Source organism: Micropterus salmoides, unplaced genomic scaffold (assembly GCF_014851395.1).
Source record: "Micropterus salmoides isolate LMB-PRFRI ecotype aquatic unplaced genomic scaffold, ASM1485139v1 Ms_hic_scaffold_13, whole genome shotgun sequence".
Lineage (NCBI taxonomy): Eukaryota > Metazoa > Chordata > Actinopteri > Centrarchiformes > Centrarchidae > Micropterus > Micropterus salmoides.
The window spans coordinates 23,384,817-23,402,469 of record NW_024040374.1 but is presented as its reverse complement, the minus strand read 5'-3'; the positions used below and the strand labels follow the sequence as shown (position 1 = coordinate 23,402,469).

At 41.0% G+C, this 17,653-nt stretch overlaps 1 protein-coding gene across 1 annotated transcript; it reads right to left on the bottom strand.

The window, feature by feature from the left end:
• Positions 1 to 893: 893 nt before the first annotated feature.
• On the bottom strand, positions 894 to 15,999 carry si:ch211-129c21.1 (uncharacterized protein LOC563087 homolog). The gene is made up of 14 exons (XM_038716310.1): positions 15,844 to 15,999; positions 8,913 to 9,410; positions 8,450 to 8,592; positions 7,238 to 7,300; positions 6,757 to 6,855; positions 5,597 to 5,696; positions 5,181 to 5,291; positions 4,830 to 4,981; positions 4,413 to 4,585; positions 3,928 to 4,084; positions 3,626 to 3,848; positions 3,014 to 3,129; positions 2,563 to 2,782; positions 894 to 2,434 (listed from the first exon to the last, which is right to left on the bottom strand). The coding sequence occupies exons 2-14, from the start codon at positions 9,019 to 9,021 to the stop codon at positions 1,671 to 1,673; spliced, it is 2,430 nt and encodes an 809-aa protein (XP_038572238.1). The 5' UTR covers positions 9,022 to 9,410; positions 15,844 to 15,999; the 3' UTR covers positions 894 to 1,670.
• Positions 16,000 to 17,653: the final 1,654 nt, after the last annotated feature.

Below are 17,653 nucleotides of genomic sequence, written 5' to 3'. Positions count from 1 at the left end.
CCACTACACGTGCGGCCTGTTGACCCTTCGGCCTGCTTTTGCTCTGCATTTTATTTCTGTATCCCTTATCCTCAGTATAGAATCTTTCACCCCAGCAAAGAGATGCTGCTGTCGTATTGATTTATTCAGAAAAGTTCGAAGAAACTGAGCGAGATTAAAAAAAGCCTGTGAGTATCACAGAACAAGTACAAGACAGCCTGAACTAAGAAGAAACCTCATTAAATCTTGGGAGGAAAAGTAGGGCTGATGAGCAGGAGAGAGGGCAGCTAAGAAAATACAGTGTTTTCTGAAACGTATAAACAAACTCTGTATAAGCCCACTGGCTTTTTTTAGAATAAAGAAGCTGAAAACAATTGTTGGCAAGTGGTTTGTCTTAATTCCCCAGTGTAAATATGCCTCAGATCAGTGTAAAAGCACTTTTTTAAAAACTCTATGCAAAATCTATGCAACTGCATTGGCAATATTTTATTAATGTATCACCTGATACGACTATATATCCTTAATAATTTTCATGACAACTTTCTTATACTGCACTGTTAAATTATTGAGCAGAGACCCACTTCAGCCCTTTTATATTTACAGTACTTGTTTGAGATGAAGCCTAAAGCGGCTCTGAGCTCTGTTGTTAATGACAGTGTGAAACAAACAGCAGATTCAGGTTATGATCCTGTAATTTAGTTTGGTTTCACACGTTTTCTTCAAAAACAAGCAGGGGTGAGGTAACTGTGGAGTCAGTGTGTGTTTTTGTTGATATTATCCCTTTGTAGAGTCTAGGGGAGGATCTGCTCGAAGACAACAAGGATGCCAGTTAAACTCGCAACATCGCTTTCAAATAAACTTCACAGCTGTGCGAGAGAGAAGGTAATCATTACTGACAGCTTGACACGTGAAACTCCCAAAAAAGTTTTTTTTTATTATCAACAAGAACTGCATTTTCCAAAGTCTGACACCAAAAGCCAAACTTCTTCTCGTCTTCTCGTCTTTGCTGTGCCTCTTGATTCACTGACAGAAATGTACACCTACACTTCTGCATCCCAATGATATGCTAGTTCAATCTCAATGATGATATAACATTTTTATTATTTTGTTATGGAAGATAGAGGTATGGAGTTCACTCTATATCACCTACTAGTGGCAATTAAATGGTTAAATGAAGAGGTAAATTCATAGCCTACCTGGACATAAAAAATTTGTACAGGCTGATCAATCATTAACACAGACTGAACAGTATGTTCTCTGACAGATGAATGTTGTCTTAAATAAACAGTCAATAAAATTGAATGTGCCTGCCTATGTAGAAATCCAAGTGTGTTCTACTTGTTCAGTGTTGTTGACCCTTTTTACAAGACTGTAAAGTAGAATTTGCTGAAAGAAAAACTTCATTGTGACAAATAAATAGTTGTTTTTTTAAAAAGGTGTTGACTGTACACAATATGTTACACAAGGTGTATTCACAATTTATCATACAAAAAGTACATTTATAAAAAAAAAAAAAAAATTTCAACAATTCACTGGAGTGAAAATTCAGCTTTATGTATGGAAAGTGTAGGAATAAAAACACCAATCAAAAGAATTCATAATGTGAAAACCTTTTCTACAGTAGTACACCTATAGGATGATAATGAGTGCAGTGTCGTTGGCCTTGTACTGAATTCTATGCCTCAGCAGAGTCAAATCTCTGACTCATCATTTATGTATCCCAGACCGTCCAGACTTGAAATGTTAGCCATAGGTGTGAAGTGGTGCTCCCCGTTCCCTTTGAAGTCAACAGCAGAGTGATTATTATTGGCACTGCAAAGTCTTCCAGACACAGGCCCCAGGAGCTTTATCTCTGAAGTTCTGTTCTGGATGTGCATGTATTCGGCTGACTGACTTTTCCCCTCGCTTTCATTGGAGCGCTGCACAAACTTCAGGCATTTCCAACGTCCTCGACTCCAGTTCCAAAATATGACTCCTATGAGGGCGAGACAAAGCAGCGACAGCAGAGCCACAGCCACCTCTAAACGAGTCACCCTGCCAGTGTCACTTTGATTCTCGGGGGACAATGGGTCCTCATTGACCGGGTTTGTCACCAGCCCTGGTGCAGCTGTACTAAGACTGTGAATAGAGTCTGAGGAATTTATCACCTCATTGCCAGGAGTAGGGCTGCCCCCTGCTCCTTGCCCAGAGTAGAGCTTTAATTGATAAACCGCCACAGTCCGGTTGTACGTTCTGCCGCTGATCTGCTCGACGGAGTCACATGTGTACAGACCAGCGTCCGATTCAGAGGCACTCAGGATGAGGAGGCCCCCACTGTAGATGTAGTATTTGTTGTTGGAGTGAAGTGTTTGATCAGAGAATCGCCACAGAACCTGCGCCAAGTTGGAGTGGAGCTGGCAGGGCAGCTGGATGTTGTTCTCTGGAACTAGGGTAAAGTCCACAGCTGCTACTGGATCTAAAAAAAACCACACACACACACACACACACACACACGGTTGGCCTCACTGCATGCAAATGAAGACTGCTGGAATGCCATGTCATACAAAAAGTGTTCCCAGTAATGCGCCCTGCGCATGAACAGACCTGGCTGAGGACACTGTGAGACGTCTCCCTCCTTAAGACTCTGTGTGACAGTCTTTGAGGAGGATGATAAGGTGTAGACTGAGGAGCACTGCTTGGTGGTGAAGTCCCAGGCACAGTAAGGATCCCTGGCCAAGATGCAGTCCACACAAGCGTCATAGCGGCTGCAGTTACTGACCGGCACCTGGATAGCACCAAACTCTGAACCTGCATACAGTTGGCCCTATTTGTGCGCGCACACACACACACACACACACACATTAACAAACCAAAAGCATTTGATCTTTATTACCAGTGAGGCCTCGCTACTGTCTCAGTGGCAATTAAGTCACAACATATTCAAAGTGAGATGTATTTTTCAGACTGAAGCTTATTGTACAAAATTTGCCAACAAAGAAACACACTATATTGAACACAGTGCCACATGTTATATAGTATACAAATAAAAAGATACCTTGCTTGATGAGAGGCGCAGGATCTTAATAGGCACAGGGTTTTCATACAGTTGAATCTCCTCAATGATGAACATCTCTCCAGCATAGTTGACAGCCTTCTGAACGTAACCATTTTCTACCATGAGACAAAAAAACAACTATCTATAATTCATATAACAAGGTCAGATGTATTAACCGAGATCCTGGCTTTGAAATTTACGCTCTCATTTCATGTGTTTGTCTTAAAAAGGTACTGATTAAACAAATGCCTTTAAACAATTACTGCCCTTGTCTGTCTCACTAGTTTAAAGTGGGCATGGTATGCGTGATATCATGCATTTCTGTGCACCAATCAGAGTTTTGCAATATTTAAATAAAACGCAGTGACAGATATGAAGGGTTGTTTGCTTATGTTGCAAGCACCTTCTATCAAATCTTATCAAACCACACCCACACAGTCCTGAGGAAGCAGATTATCTGAGATTTTGAATATTTACTACATAAAAACTTGGGATATTTTTTTCCAAAACTAAGCTAAGAAGCCAATTATCAAATAGCCCCAAAATCTGTTCTGTTCTACTTTCATCTTGATAAAACTGCACCTATATTGTTGAACATATCCCATAGTTTACCAGTGCCGATGAACATGACGGCATATCTCTGTCCATCCAGCGCCAGCACGCTGTCCACCACTATCCGAGTCAGCAAAGCTCCCCTCTTGACCAGCAGCGGCCCTCCCATCAGAGGGTGAACAGCGTCGTCCATAAGGGGGCGGTCCCTGATGAACTGGAGTGTTTTGTCAGGAAGGTCCAGAGAGCGATTCATCCCCATTTTACGCACGACATTATTGATGCACTGAAACACAAAACCCCCGTTTAGAATTAGCAGATTTGCCTTGTACGCTTTAAGTATCACTTCTGGTCATTACACTCACCGCTCCTGGTCTGGGGACCGGCACCTCTCCGGTGTACATCACCCACTTGACGTGGGATGTCTCCACAGCAACAGGTGTCTTAAACTTGCCCTCGTTGAAAATATCTCGAATGGCAGACACACTGTATGCACATACCGCAGATGCCTGCGACAAGCTTCTGGAAACACCCAATCACACACATTCAGTCAAGCAAACTGCCAAAAGGTTGTTTTATATATAGGACTGGAGAATACTTCTTAAATCTAGACATAATCCCCCATCTGTCAAATAAAAATATTAACTGCTAAATACCTTATATTACAATTAACATAATGAATCATCACACATGGGAACTGTTCTGTTTGTTTTATTACCAATACTAATCATTTTGTCTAAATATGGACACCTTTTTCATTCAACCATATTGAAAGCTGACTTCCTACCTCGCTGCATGTCAACGCCAACCCTAAGCCACAAAACCAGAGGATGTGATTGGAAGTACTTACGACTGAGGCGTGAAGACAGCGTAGAAGACGCTCTTCCTCCAGTCCTCGTGCTTCAGCAGGAAGACATCCTGGACAATGGTGGGCAGGCTGGGTTCAGGGAGGGAACAATCCAGACGAGCTTTCAGGAACGACGTCCATTTCCTCTGCAGTGTCCGCTGGCCGCCCATATCCCCCTAAACACAGAGACAGATCACTCGGTCATGTGCAGTTCTGCAGATCTTCCTCTTAACCATAACAACCAGACCTGTGTCAGACAGGGAGCATGAGGCCAAAACACAAAGTTGCACATTCTAAAACATTAATGTTATTTAACCTACCCACTATTAACGAAAACACATCACACCCCATTTGCATTTTTTAATGTCTCTGAAAACGTCTCACAGAGACAGAGGGTTTTTATTCTGTCCTTAATTATACCTTGCAGACACGGGCCACTCGAGACACAGCAACTTTGCTGTAGAAGTCGTACTCCATGGCATTCTCACTGAAGAACAAGTATACCTTATCGTCATCACCGTCGGGACTATCAAAACTCTCACCCACATAGTCCATGTAGACAAAGTTTGGCTCTGAAATCACAAAACATGAAATTGGTTCTTAGGACAAGTGCAGAAAAAAATCAGAAATCTTTGATCTGCCTCAGTTAAAGAATATCTACACATATCATCAACTGCAATATGCAAGTAGCGTGGCTCTTGCTGCAGTCGATTCCCTATGCACAACATTGTATAAAACTTAAAATGGGCAGTTTTTGCAGGAGGAACTCACCACTGAGCCAGGAGCTTTTAAACTCAGTGCGGAGAGCCAAGTCTGAGCTGCGCAGAACCACGGGCTCAGAGCCCAAAAAGTTGATGGATGTAGCAGAATACAAGTCATTTCCTGTTGGACAGGAACAACAGATGAGGGAAAATTCCTGGACGTCCATTATTCATATTAAGTTGGAACAATATCACATTTATATGCCTACTAATGGACTGAACCAACTGGAGTATTCTGACTAATTGTGTTGAGTGAGCAGGTGGCACTAGCAAAGATATTGGGTGATGTTTTTTTATTGAATGTGGTACTCAGATCTTGTGGCTAATGAATATCATACGCTGATCTTTTCTGTTGTTGCACTTTGAACGTTCAGCAGTATTTTGTGCTTTGTTCCCTGTTGGAGCAAACCTGACTCAGACACTCACCGACCATGAGGGAGGAGTATCTCTGAAAGGGATCAAAAGGACACTTCCCCTTTCCCTCCTCCTGCTTTCCCTCCAGCCTCAGCTGTCCATTAGCAAACGTCTGTCGGAAACAAAAGGAGAGTGACAGGAAAGGAAAGAAAAACAGTGCCATTTAATTCAAACACAGTAACAAAATTCAGGACTGGAATTATAGGACTTTACCAGGGGGTTACATTTTTCAAAGTATACAAAAGATATATAAGTTTTTGGATTTATCCCCAACCGTCACCTCAGCTAGTGTTTTCATATCATATTTATATTATGCATATTTTTGTCCAAATGATATCTAGCAGAGGCTAAAGGTGTATTAAATATATCATCCCTTAAAGTACACATACTGTCTGCTTTTATTTATTTATAAAAGTTACGTTACTGTGTTGTGCTTCTACACTTAGAAACTATTTAATTCTCTTTGGTGATGCATTCAGGATGCTCAGTCCTCTGAGATTTTTGTTTCTTGCCAAAATCCACTGCATTAATGAGTTAATATATTGTTGAACAATCAAACCCAACAAAGACAGCAAATAAGCAAACACAGATATTATGAAGGGATATGGTTAAAACATTTTTATTGCAACCAAGTAACATTAGAAGAAGGAAATGTAGCTAATAATATCTCCTGCGGAGAAAATAATAACACCCTTAATGTAAATCAATTGGAGTTGGAGAAGCAGCACGTAGTGGTCATTAAATAGACTGAATCTACCCCTATTAACTGCAACATTCAACCACAATTATTTGGTGTCAGGTGATTCTATATTTTATTGTCAACAAATCCCCCCCTACAAGGTCGGGAGGTAGTAAAGTATTTAGCAATGGACTAATGCATTGTTGGTTTTGATCTTTTCATGAGTTTTTGGCTGACAATAAAAATATAGAATGCCAACCTCATCCTTTAAACATGCAAAGCCACCTGAATGGACTTCAATGAAGCACAATTCCCGTTAGTTTAAGTACCGTAGTAGTACTGAAGCCAGTGACGGGTTTATGAAGTTAAAGGGGCATATGTATGCAAATTATTTTAATGACACAACCCACCAACTCAGCTTATAAACAGAAGTCCTTCCTACAGAAACTGTTTATAAAATCCTTTCAACTAACTCCATATGCAGTATACTTACCATATAGTCACAGGTGGGGCTAAAGGCATTTGTGCCACACACATACATTGTGGTGGCATTCACTCTGTGCAGGGTCCGAATGTAGTTGCGGCATTCCACCTGCAACAAGATCCAGCACAGAGAATGCCAAGGTCAGAGCTTTGTTAGTTCAGCCGCAAAAACACAAACATGCCGCACACATATACACATACTGACTGCCTGTAGTTGGGCCGGTGACCAAAAGGTCAAGGCTGTGTTCATGCATTTTCCTTTCATGCCTTTATTTGGACATTCAGTTCGAAGCTGTGAGCAAAGTGCTTCAAAGAGAATTCTGTGTAAAGACTTGAAAAGGAAAAAAAGATTCCCATATAAATGATTTACAAATGCAACGAGATAAACTGCATGTTGGAGTAAACCGCAGTTAACAGTCATCTTTTAAGGCCATTTCTTTTCCCTAGAAGTAAAAGTTAGTGCACACTGTTTTGAAAGACGTTACACAAACCTCAGCATGTTTTCCTTTGTACGTGCACTCCCTCTGCTTCTCCTCAGTAACTCGCCAATACACCTGGATCAACAGATAGAGAGTGTCCTGTCAAAGCATGCAGAAATGGTGTCGCAACCCACATTATGACAGTGGAGCTTCGGCCCGTTTACCCTCACGTGTCTTTGTTTGGCTAACGTCAAGACCAGTCAGTACACTCTGAAGGAGAGTACCTGCTAGCCAGGATACCAATCCTTCTTCAGTAGCTGTGTAACTACAATTATAAAATCAACAGACCACTGTCTGGAGCTCAACAAGACCATTATTCATTTAAATTCCTCATGCAAATGTGCACTGGTCAAAAAGTCAACAGTGTTGAACTAGCTGCTGATGCAGGAGCACTTCTAATCTAATGCGTTTCTGTGAGCAGATCTTCAGCCACAATGCACTCTCTCAAAATAGTGAAAGAGGGCAGAGAAAGACATGTAAAGAACAGACTTATTGGATTTTTGACTAGAGCCAGTGAAATGTTTGCAAATAGCTAGTAAAAGGCAACAAGAGGTTGTGCTTTTTAGGATACAAGCCAGTAGTCATAAAATGAAATGCAAAAAGGTATTAACTTATGTAGAACTTCCTTCAAATGTTTTGCTTTTGTTCTTGTGAAGCACTAGATACGTTCACTTTGTCAGTCCACTAAACATCCTTCAGATCACACATGCTGAGGGGGAAACCTTTGGCTGAACTGCTCTTAGCTCACGTCCAAACCACCATAACCTGCGATGAGAGGTCTCAAATAGACATGACTTCATTTTATGGGGTTATGAGCTAAAAGGTTTGAGGACCACTGATAAGATCCATGATTAAGTCCGGCCTTGAGTCGCTTACTGATTATTTGATGAAATGCCTTCAACCACTGCAGTAACATCATAAATGTTCAATAAATCTTTTATTTTTAATCTGCAATAATTAAAAGCTTAATTAACTGCTATTCAGTTGCCCAAAAAATTGCAATGGATTTTTGTTCTGATTATGTACTGTAATGTGTATAGTTTGGATGACAAATAACTTCTCCAAGTCTAAAAAGAGCATATGCGTGTTATATCTAACTGTTCTGCAGGCACGCCTGTTTATAAGTTATTTAACAGCTTCAAAAAGGACAACACTGACCAGAACAGAGAGACCTCCACACTTTAAATATTTATCTTTTTTATGAATCTCTTCACATCTTCTTACCGCAGCCTTTCTGACAGAGATGTTGTTAATGTCCACAGCATATATGGCCTCTCTGGCCCCCAGCAACATCACACCCAGGTCATCTCTCATTAGCATAGTGGAGTAGTTGAAGACACCTTCTTCTCTGAACAACTTCAGCTCGTCTGAATGGAAGAACACCCGCATTACTACACTGCATTTCATTATATGTTCTTTCTACATTTTAGCTGCGGTGACCCCGTGCAGCTGGAAAAAAAATGCTCCCACAGCAAAAGCAAAATGCTAATTCATTGAAATTTCATAAGATTTTCCCAGCCAGCACAAACCCCAAGCAGTTAAAGTTGCACTACTTGTTCAAATATCATGGTTAAAATATTCAAATGCATTCTTAAACTGCAACAAATTCTGGTATTTACTGGTCCAGTCCAGGAGTGAATCTATTACAGTAACATATTAGTGGGGTGGAACTGAGTTTGTGACTTACTCTGGTAGGGGACAGTCTTTCGTGGGACGCAGTAGTGAGTGTTCAGTGCACTAAATGAAGCATGGAGCATCAATCCACAGACGATGCTCAGGGCTGAGAGAAGAGACATGGCTCAGAGTCCAGGTTTGTCTAAGTGTGGAAGAGCTGCACAGTCCAGCTCTGCCACCAAAGTACCCAATCAGAGACAGAACATGGTCCAAGGTCTCAGTTCAGACGTTGCCGTTACACTGTGGTGATGTCACAGTCCTGAACATGTGCCGCTCTGCCACAAGTCATTTTTGATTTCAGAGACCCTCTAAAGGCAGTTGATACATTTAACCAGTGCAGCGCAGCCTGCTGCAGTTCAGTTTGAAATCGTAGTGAGTATCTATGTTGGTGTTAGCCTCCAGCGCAGTGCTAATGAGCCACTGGTGTCCTCTCTGGAAGGAGGAGCAGAAGCCATGCTGCCCGGCTACTGGTGAGGGATGCTGCAGGAGATCATCTTCATGGTGCCCACCTCTAGGAAAGATATGAAAACATCTATGCATTAAACTGTTAAAGAGACCCATGACATGGAAAGACTGACTTTAATTCCAATACTAGAAATGACGTATGCATTAAAAGATGAACAAAGTGGATAATATGTTTGCTTTAAAAATGAAAACAGCTGGTTTGCCTCCTACATATTCTTTATTTCCACTTTTTCTGTTGTATACTTATGATTTGAATGAATTGTTGATAGCGCTACCTAATGACTTGATGTCCCTTTTTCAATAGTTGTAATGTGAATGTGATGGTGTCTGGCAACAGTGCGTTATTTACATTATATTATGATCAAATAGAACATCTATGCAGTAAATTGACAGTAAGTAAGAATGAAAGAAAGAGAAACTTCAGATGATCCTTCAGATCAGTGAACTCTGACCATAATAAAATCCTCCCTTTTAAAGGGCACTGCAGCAATTTAGGGTTGTACTTTCATTCTGATGAGAGACCCACAACAGACAGATTGGTCAGAATCCACCAAGATATCCTCTGACTTCCAGTGCATACGGACCACAACAAGTCCACAAATGTTGGATCCTACTGTTCCCATAATGCAACTCAAAAGCATCTCTCGTTAGACTTGATAAACCTGATCACCTCGTACAGGTTATATTCTCAGAGTTTAGAAAGCTCCCTTCAGAGTGACAGAGGACATTAAATACCTGTTTTTACAAGTGCAGTAGTACTCCTTGTGACAAGTAAAATGGTCTTTACATATAAAATCGGCGGAGTGCTCCAAGATTTCTGCTAACAACCCAAAGTTTAAACATGTGGTGAAAATGTCAAGAGACAAAAAACTGTGAGGGCAGGGATTGTGCCATAAACATAAATGCCTTACTGAAGAATATTTCTAAAATACACATACGGTGTGCAAAACAGGGGACGCATATGGCCTTCAGAACTCCAGACAGGTCTAGCACCACTTAGTCATACCTGAAATAAAAAGTCATAATTGTAAACTTCACAGAGGAAACTGATGTGTGAAAATCTGCAGAGTGCCCTGCTTGCCCACCCACCCCCACTCTCTCTTCCTCATCCAGTCTCTGTGTCTTCCTGTCCTCCCTGATAAGAGCCTGCTTCCTCTGGGCTCAGTGGGGTTCAAGCAGCAGAGGGGATCAGTTCAGGTTTGGGCATGCATGCAGATCATGACAATTCCCTGCTTTAACGCTCCATCCCTACCCTGGGATTCGTCCTGAATTGAGACTTACCACTTCTTTGGCGAGTTTCTGTCTGTTCTGACTAACTGAGCAGCACGGCCTCATTCAAAATTCATCAAGGCACTTTTTTTTTTCTCAGAATAACACACAAAGCACACTTAAGAGCAGACTCACAAGGTAAAAACTATACTCTTATCTTTCTGGTGCACACTGCTCAAAAGCAGCCGCACCACACGGCTGCTTTGCAACTTTTATTTCGATTTTAGCTCTCAGAGAAAAAAAAAAAAAAAAAGCAGATTTCATAGCGATGCATCCTTTTTGAAACACGCACCGCAGAGTCCTCGCCTGTTGACAGAAACCAAAATGACAGCATCCAAATTTCCTTGGGAGACAGCTAGGCGCCGCTCCCCTGTGCCTCTGAACAACCTCTGTTTTGAATGTGCGTTTTGCAACAGACTGCCATGCTCCCACCTTGTTGTTACTTGACACAACGGGACGAGCTGCTGCATGTAAAGATGCTCATCTGTTGTCAGAGCGCCAATGTCTTGCACACACCCCCTTCTCAGGCTGTTAAGCTAGGGGGGAAGGGTTAGGTTGAGCGTTACAGCTGAATGGAATAACTGCAGGTTGTTCGTCACAGCGTTTGACAGATAGTTCCAAATTTGCAGGTATGGCTATAACAATAGAAGAGCACACAACAGTTGTCGCTCTTTTTTTCTCTTCCTGTATTTATCCATGGTCACACACTGACATATGCATGTGAGTGTGTGTGTATGAGTGTGGGTGTGGGTGTATGTGTGTGCGGCAAAGAAAATGTAATACTAAAAAATATCAACACTAGTAACTCCCCTTCATTATCAATGGTTAATAAATTATTTACTTTTTTTATGGACACTTTGGGGCAGCAGAACAAGCTGAAAACACAACACTGACATCACCTTGTAATGTTGACATGTTAACACACCAGTAGACACTAAGGCAACATTACCATTCATCTGGAGTCATGTTTCTCGCCACCTGACAAAAAGTAATATTTACTCTGCTTTAGGGCTTCCACAACTCCACAGGGAAAAGTGTGTCTCTTTAGCTGCTCCACCAGCTAGCTGCTAACTTTGTCTGTCATTTGGTAGTGGAGAGGAGGCTTGCCGTAGGTTTATGAGAGCTTTATTTGCCGAAAGAAAAAAGTTGCCTGCTGCAGCTGGCAACGGGATTTGCTGTCAGTTTGCGGGCTAGAAAACCAAAATAATACAATTAGCTAAAAGAGCTCAGAGAAATTGCAGAGATCTGTTATAATTAGTTGTGGGTTTGTCACTATGGGCAACACCTTTCACATTACTCAGTCATTTGATCTGTTATTCATTAAAAAATTTTGGTTAGTGCAGCTTTAAGATTTCACTATAAGCAAAAATCCATTAAAATGCATTATTATTGTGATTATGAATGGATGGTTTATTAACCATCAAAGTTCTCTTGTCCAAGAATGTGGCAGGTTTTTACTTTTTCTCAGTGTTAAGATCTCCCCTCTGTTCCCTTTTTCAGGTCGAGGGTGACCAAAACAATAATAAACCGCCAGCAACATTAGGCGTGCTCTCACCTGCGTCAAAAGGTATGTTGTGAAAGACTGGTGTGAAAAACATTTATGTCTTTATAGATGATCAATGCTGATTCCTGTACAGCCAGCATAACCTGCTCAGTCATTGAACACACAGTCTGTATAACTTGGACCTGTGTGCATGTATAATAATAATAACAACAGAGGGAAAAAATTTAATTTCCCCCAGCAGGATTAATAAAGTATTTCTTCTTCTTCTTGATAGTCTCCTCATACGACTATACATTTATCACACGCACATTATAAAAGTAGAATATTTATGAATGACATTGATAATGAAAGTATAGTGGCGTACAGTAGGCTGTCTGCATACTACGGAAAGCACCATGAAACATTGCTCTTTTTTCTCTTGAAAGTCAACCTCACATTTTGTGAGCACTGGTAGCATGTAAATACAGCAACCACAAAATCAGTGTGAGGGAAGGTGAACATCTGCAAAACCAGACCAAACAACAAGAGTGTGACTAAAATATTCTCTATAGGACCAGACGTAGGCTAAAATGCTCATTGAGTTGTAGAGTGTGAACACCTGTGGGTTCAAAAGGCTGCACATGAACTAGTACAATATGGTGAAGCAGCCCTGCAGCAGTATCTTGAGACACTCCAACCACTTGAAGCATGAGGATATTTATAGCCTGTTCAGAAGCCTCCACGTTATCTATAATACGATGGATTCTCACTACGACTACGAGCTGCTGTGTATAAAGTAAAACCCCAAACAGCAACGCCTAGAACGTGCGCAGACAAGCACGCTGCTGTCACCACCATGAGTCACAACAAATCCAAATCCTAAAAGCTGTGTGAACAGTCGCACAGCTGGACTGAGCCGTGACTGTTTTGGCCACGGCCATTTGCATTATACGCTGGGCTATAAGGGTGAGGTGTCCTCCGGTTGTAACTGCTCTACCTGAGTAACTGACTAACTGGTCTGCAGGTTTGAGGTTGAGTAAGTGGCTAACTGATTAATTGACTTGTTGCCACAGTGCCTGTTTTCCTGCCTGTGGCTGCCAGCCAAACACAAGCTGAGTGGCTCACTGGCAGAGCGGCTGGTGAGCTGGCTGCGATGCAGAGTTCCATCACAGGGGCAGAAACAGGAAACCAGTTGTGGGAGGGTGTTCACCTTTGACACTCCTTGTGTCATAGACTCTGTTGTGAAACATTCACTGGAAAACAGTTCAGTTCAGCACCAGGTTATCTTTTTGCAGGCTCAGATGGCTGAAACACACCATTCTTTTTATATGACGAAAAGTAGCTTGCCACCTTTTGTTTTGATGTGCAGAAGAGTTGTAATTAGCTGAAAACAATACTTCATAAAACATGCTGTTTGTACAGTTTTCAAGCCTGTTACGATGTGTATCATTAAGCTTGCCACTGTCACCAAGTGCTTACTCATGATGGGAATTGTTGGGTCTCTGTAAATAATATTATAAAGAATACGGTCTAGACCTGCTCTATATGAAAGGTGCTGTTGCGAATTGGCGCTCTATAAAGAAAATTTAATTCACTTAAGCTAATGGATAAGTAACAGTCAAAGAACTTAACGCATTTAAAAGACAACAAGCAGTACAAATAAAATAAAAATGCCACCACATGTCCAATATGCTAAATGCTCTGACAAATTACTTGTCATTGACGAGACTAGTCTGTTTGAGTGTAAATGCACACACACTCACACACACCCACACCCAGGCATGTCTCAGCAGGAGCTGGGGCACAAAAGGAAAATATGAGCACCCAAACATCTCTGCCTGCTCTGCCTGTGTTGTGTGACAGGATCACTGACAGATGGCAACACCCAAGAAAACAAAGGGTTGTGAGCACTTCAATTTCGATTTAAAATCCAAACCAAGGGACTGATTTCATGACCCTGAAGCGGTTTGTCATTTTATTCATCTTAATAGAGTTAATACTATGGCTGCAACTCACAATCATCTACAATATGAATTAATCATTTTCTTGATTAGATCCAAAACTAGCCTATATTACATCTATAATGAGAACAGATGAAACATTTATGTATAAAATTATGTGAATTATGACTTGATCATCAAAGTAGCCTACTGATAAATTATCTGTCCATTGATCAGCTTACCGTTCTTGCTCTTGTCAGTACTATGAATTGTGTTCAGGTCTGTTGGTAGAACAAAGTGCCAGATATGAAGCTATCAGAAAAGCTAGTTCTGAATCATTTAAAATGTCATACAGAGAAATATTATATAAGTGTTTTCTAGATTGTTCTCTCCACACCATTGGGGCCTCCTGCTTCTGCACAATCTTAAGGAGATCACGTCACCCTTAATGTGCCACACACGACCATTAAACTGTTTATTCCTGCTGTGGTTCTCCAGACCCTTGTTATCATAAGCCTAAACGTCACTTTACGTATGCACTTTCAGTATTAACTCCAGCACCTACATAGAAAGACAGGATAGGCCTACAGAGTAGTAAATACCACGCGCTACAGACAGTGCGCGCTCCGGTGCACAGAACTGTCCACCCGCGAGCGTGTGCGTGCGTGCGTTTTGACCAACAACACAACGACGGTTCACAGCGGCACCCTTTAATGTCAAAACAAGTACAGCCCCAGTTTACTGAACACGTGTGACAGGGTGGAACTGATCAAACTCCAGTATACTGAGGGGGTCAAGTGTCCGTTTTTCATAGGCTATACACCCTGAGCGCGCAAAACGTAAATGAAGCTCTGACCACTTACTGCAGGAGTAGATTTGCCGCGTGGCTGTGTGCGGCCGTGCCTCGACACCCCGTGACCCCACTGAGCTGCAGTATGACTATGGCTAAAATTGGGCAATCCCCAGGGCAAGTGCACTGACAGCACTATCTTCTGCACGCTAAGCCAGACACACATATCGTGTGCTAAAATTCTCACCATCCATAAAACTGCACACCCGTGAATATCATGTTAACCCCTGCAGCATGCAGTTGAATCCAGTAGCAGACAAAATGCAAACACAGGCATATTTAGATTTTCTGGGTGTGCATTATTGAAGTGGCTTTATAACGTTAGATATGTAGCTCTGTTCATGTACAGAAAAATACACACACCACATTAAAACCTATAGGCCATTAATACATGTTCACAAGCTGCTGGTGTCTGTGGACCATCCAGCCCACTAAGACATTTGTACATTTGAAGGTCTGCAAACTAAATCGTTGGTCACTGATTTTCAATTGAGTCCATCTGTGTACTTAAGCTTAATAAATACTGTTTGGCTTGTGGTCCAAAGCATTTCTCCCCAACAGGATTTAACCACACGTCCACTGCTTTGACACTCGAGCTGAGGCGGTAGGCTGTACCAGCGACCCTACAAGTTGGAGCGTTTCTCTCGGTGCTACAGTCACTGCGGTGGGTGTTTGAAAGGCAGCCTAAACGCATACCCTACTACTGCTTAGTGTAGCTTTCGGCTGCTATTATTAGATTAGGATATCCTATAATCTGAGATAAGACAGATAAGTTACAACGCGCTGTATGTGCACCTCTCAACACCACAGGTTGCCCAATCCAATTCCCATAGCCCGCCCGAGCTCCGTGGAAAAAACATTCAAGCCTTTGGGACAAAGCTGCGCACAAACAAAGTCAGTAAGTCACAACGGCGGCTCGGGTCCACATCACACTCACCGCGAGTTGGCAGGATCTACATTAGTAACTGTTGAGACTCCTGTTGTTTTTCTGGTCTCGGATCCGGTGCTCGACGCTCTCTGCTCCACCTGTAACGTTAACTCCACATCTAATTCCTGCAGGGAGCGATTATACGACAGCTCTCAGCGGTAGGCAGCGCCTGGTCATGTGACTTTTGATCGTAGGCTACCTTACTTAAAAAAATATATATCACTCACTCACCAATCAGCTGTAACCGCAGAACAATATTAACGTGGACTAATTTGCTCGTATTACTTTTATTCTGATAGACAGAAATGCAAAATGACATTGTGATATTAAAACAGGGCACACCTACCAATAGGCTCATCATATAACATACTAACATTAAATATATTACAAACTGTACAGAGGGAACAAAACTGCATATCCAGTAACTTGCAATTCATTATAAACTCTAACAATAGGTATAACATTTCAGGCCCATCATTTTATAATTCCTACCAGAAATGGAAAATTATCACTTTTGGCTTATTTAGGCTACTATACAAAGGCTACTGTTGGCAACATATTCAAATATTATCAGGTGTTGAAACACAAGAAAAAAATAAAATAGGCTAACCACTTTGAATTTCCCCGTTCAGCGTCCACCATCTGCCATCTAGTGGCTCATAATAGCTATTTTACAGAAAATACCTGAGAAGAAAGAGACTACATAAAATAAGATACACATTCCCAATTTAGTAAAAGCCTATATATATATATATATATATATATATATATATATTTATATATATATATTTATATATATATATTTATATATATATATATATATATATTTATAAAAACAATATGTAAAAATATAATAATGAAGAAGACTATAATGACTAAATATGAGGAGGGGTTGAGTCATAGGTTTGTGAGGTACATGACTTCTTCAGTGTTTGTATCTCAGTTTGCCCTCGTCGTGTCTCCTGCTAGGACTCGGGTTCCGCAGGTCTTGGGAGGAAGAAACCATCTTCAGGTTTCCCTCTGGCATCCCTGGCCTAGGCGAGGGCTGTTTGCTGACCACACGACGCGTGTTTGCATAGATAGGATCTTCTGCTGAGTTGAAAAGCAAAAACATTATGAGCACAGGATGCATCTCACTCCTTAGGCTAATGGAATTATTAATCAATATCTTGCAGTCTAAAATGTTATTTGTGTTTGTTTGTGTGACACATTTTTTCCAACTTTTCATGATGCTGTCTCAGAACTAAATCCAGATTAAAGAACAATGAAAATAAAAAATGTTATTCCCGCTTTGAACATTTGTTTTTCTGGGTAAAATTGAAAAAGTCAATTTTCACCCTTTAAAATTGTTGATGTATTTTTTCTGGATTTTACTTGTTGAAAATCACAGTGTTAACAGGATGGAAATTGTCATAACATATTTAGCAATACATTTTTAAGCATCGGAAATAAATCCATGTTTGGCCTAATTGAATTCATTGAAAGATAGACATAATATTTATTTACAAAATGATTCACAGACACTGTTTATGAACTCAGTACATGCTCTCAGTTAAGGATGATGAAGCTTTCTTTGTAATAAAAGTCAGGAAATGTATAGGCCCACACACATCTTTTAAATGTCTACCAAAACAACATTAAACAATAGCACATATATTAATTTATTTAAGTTTAAAATAAACCTTCTTTCTGGCCCGACTGCAAACCTTTCTACATCACAGCTGCTTTAGCACATTATACGTGTCACTGTTCTCACATTCTCAAAACACAACGTGTTAATACCATCTATTTATACTCACAACAAAACACTTGATTTGTT

Bases quoted from the DNA above. Each gene is read 5' to 3' on its own strand.
- si:ch211-129c21.1 (XM_038716310.1), bottom strand. From the start codon at position 9,021: ATGTCTCTTCTCTCAGCCCTGAGCATCGTCTGTGGATTGATGCTCCAT. The intron at 5,292-5,596 runs GTGAGTGTCTGA...CCTGTCCAACAG, and splicing joins ATACTCCTCCCTCATGGTCG to GAAATGACTTGTATTCTGCT. The intron at 4,085-4,412 runs GTAAGTACTTCC...GGGTGTTTCCAG, and splicing joins GCTGTCTTCACGCCTCAGTC to AAGCTTGTCGCAGGCATCTG.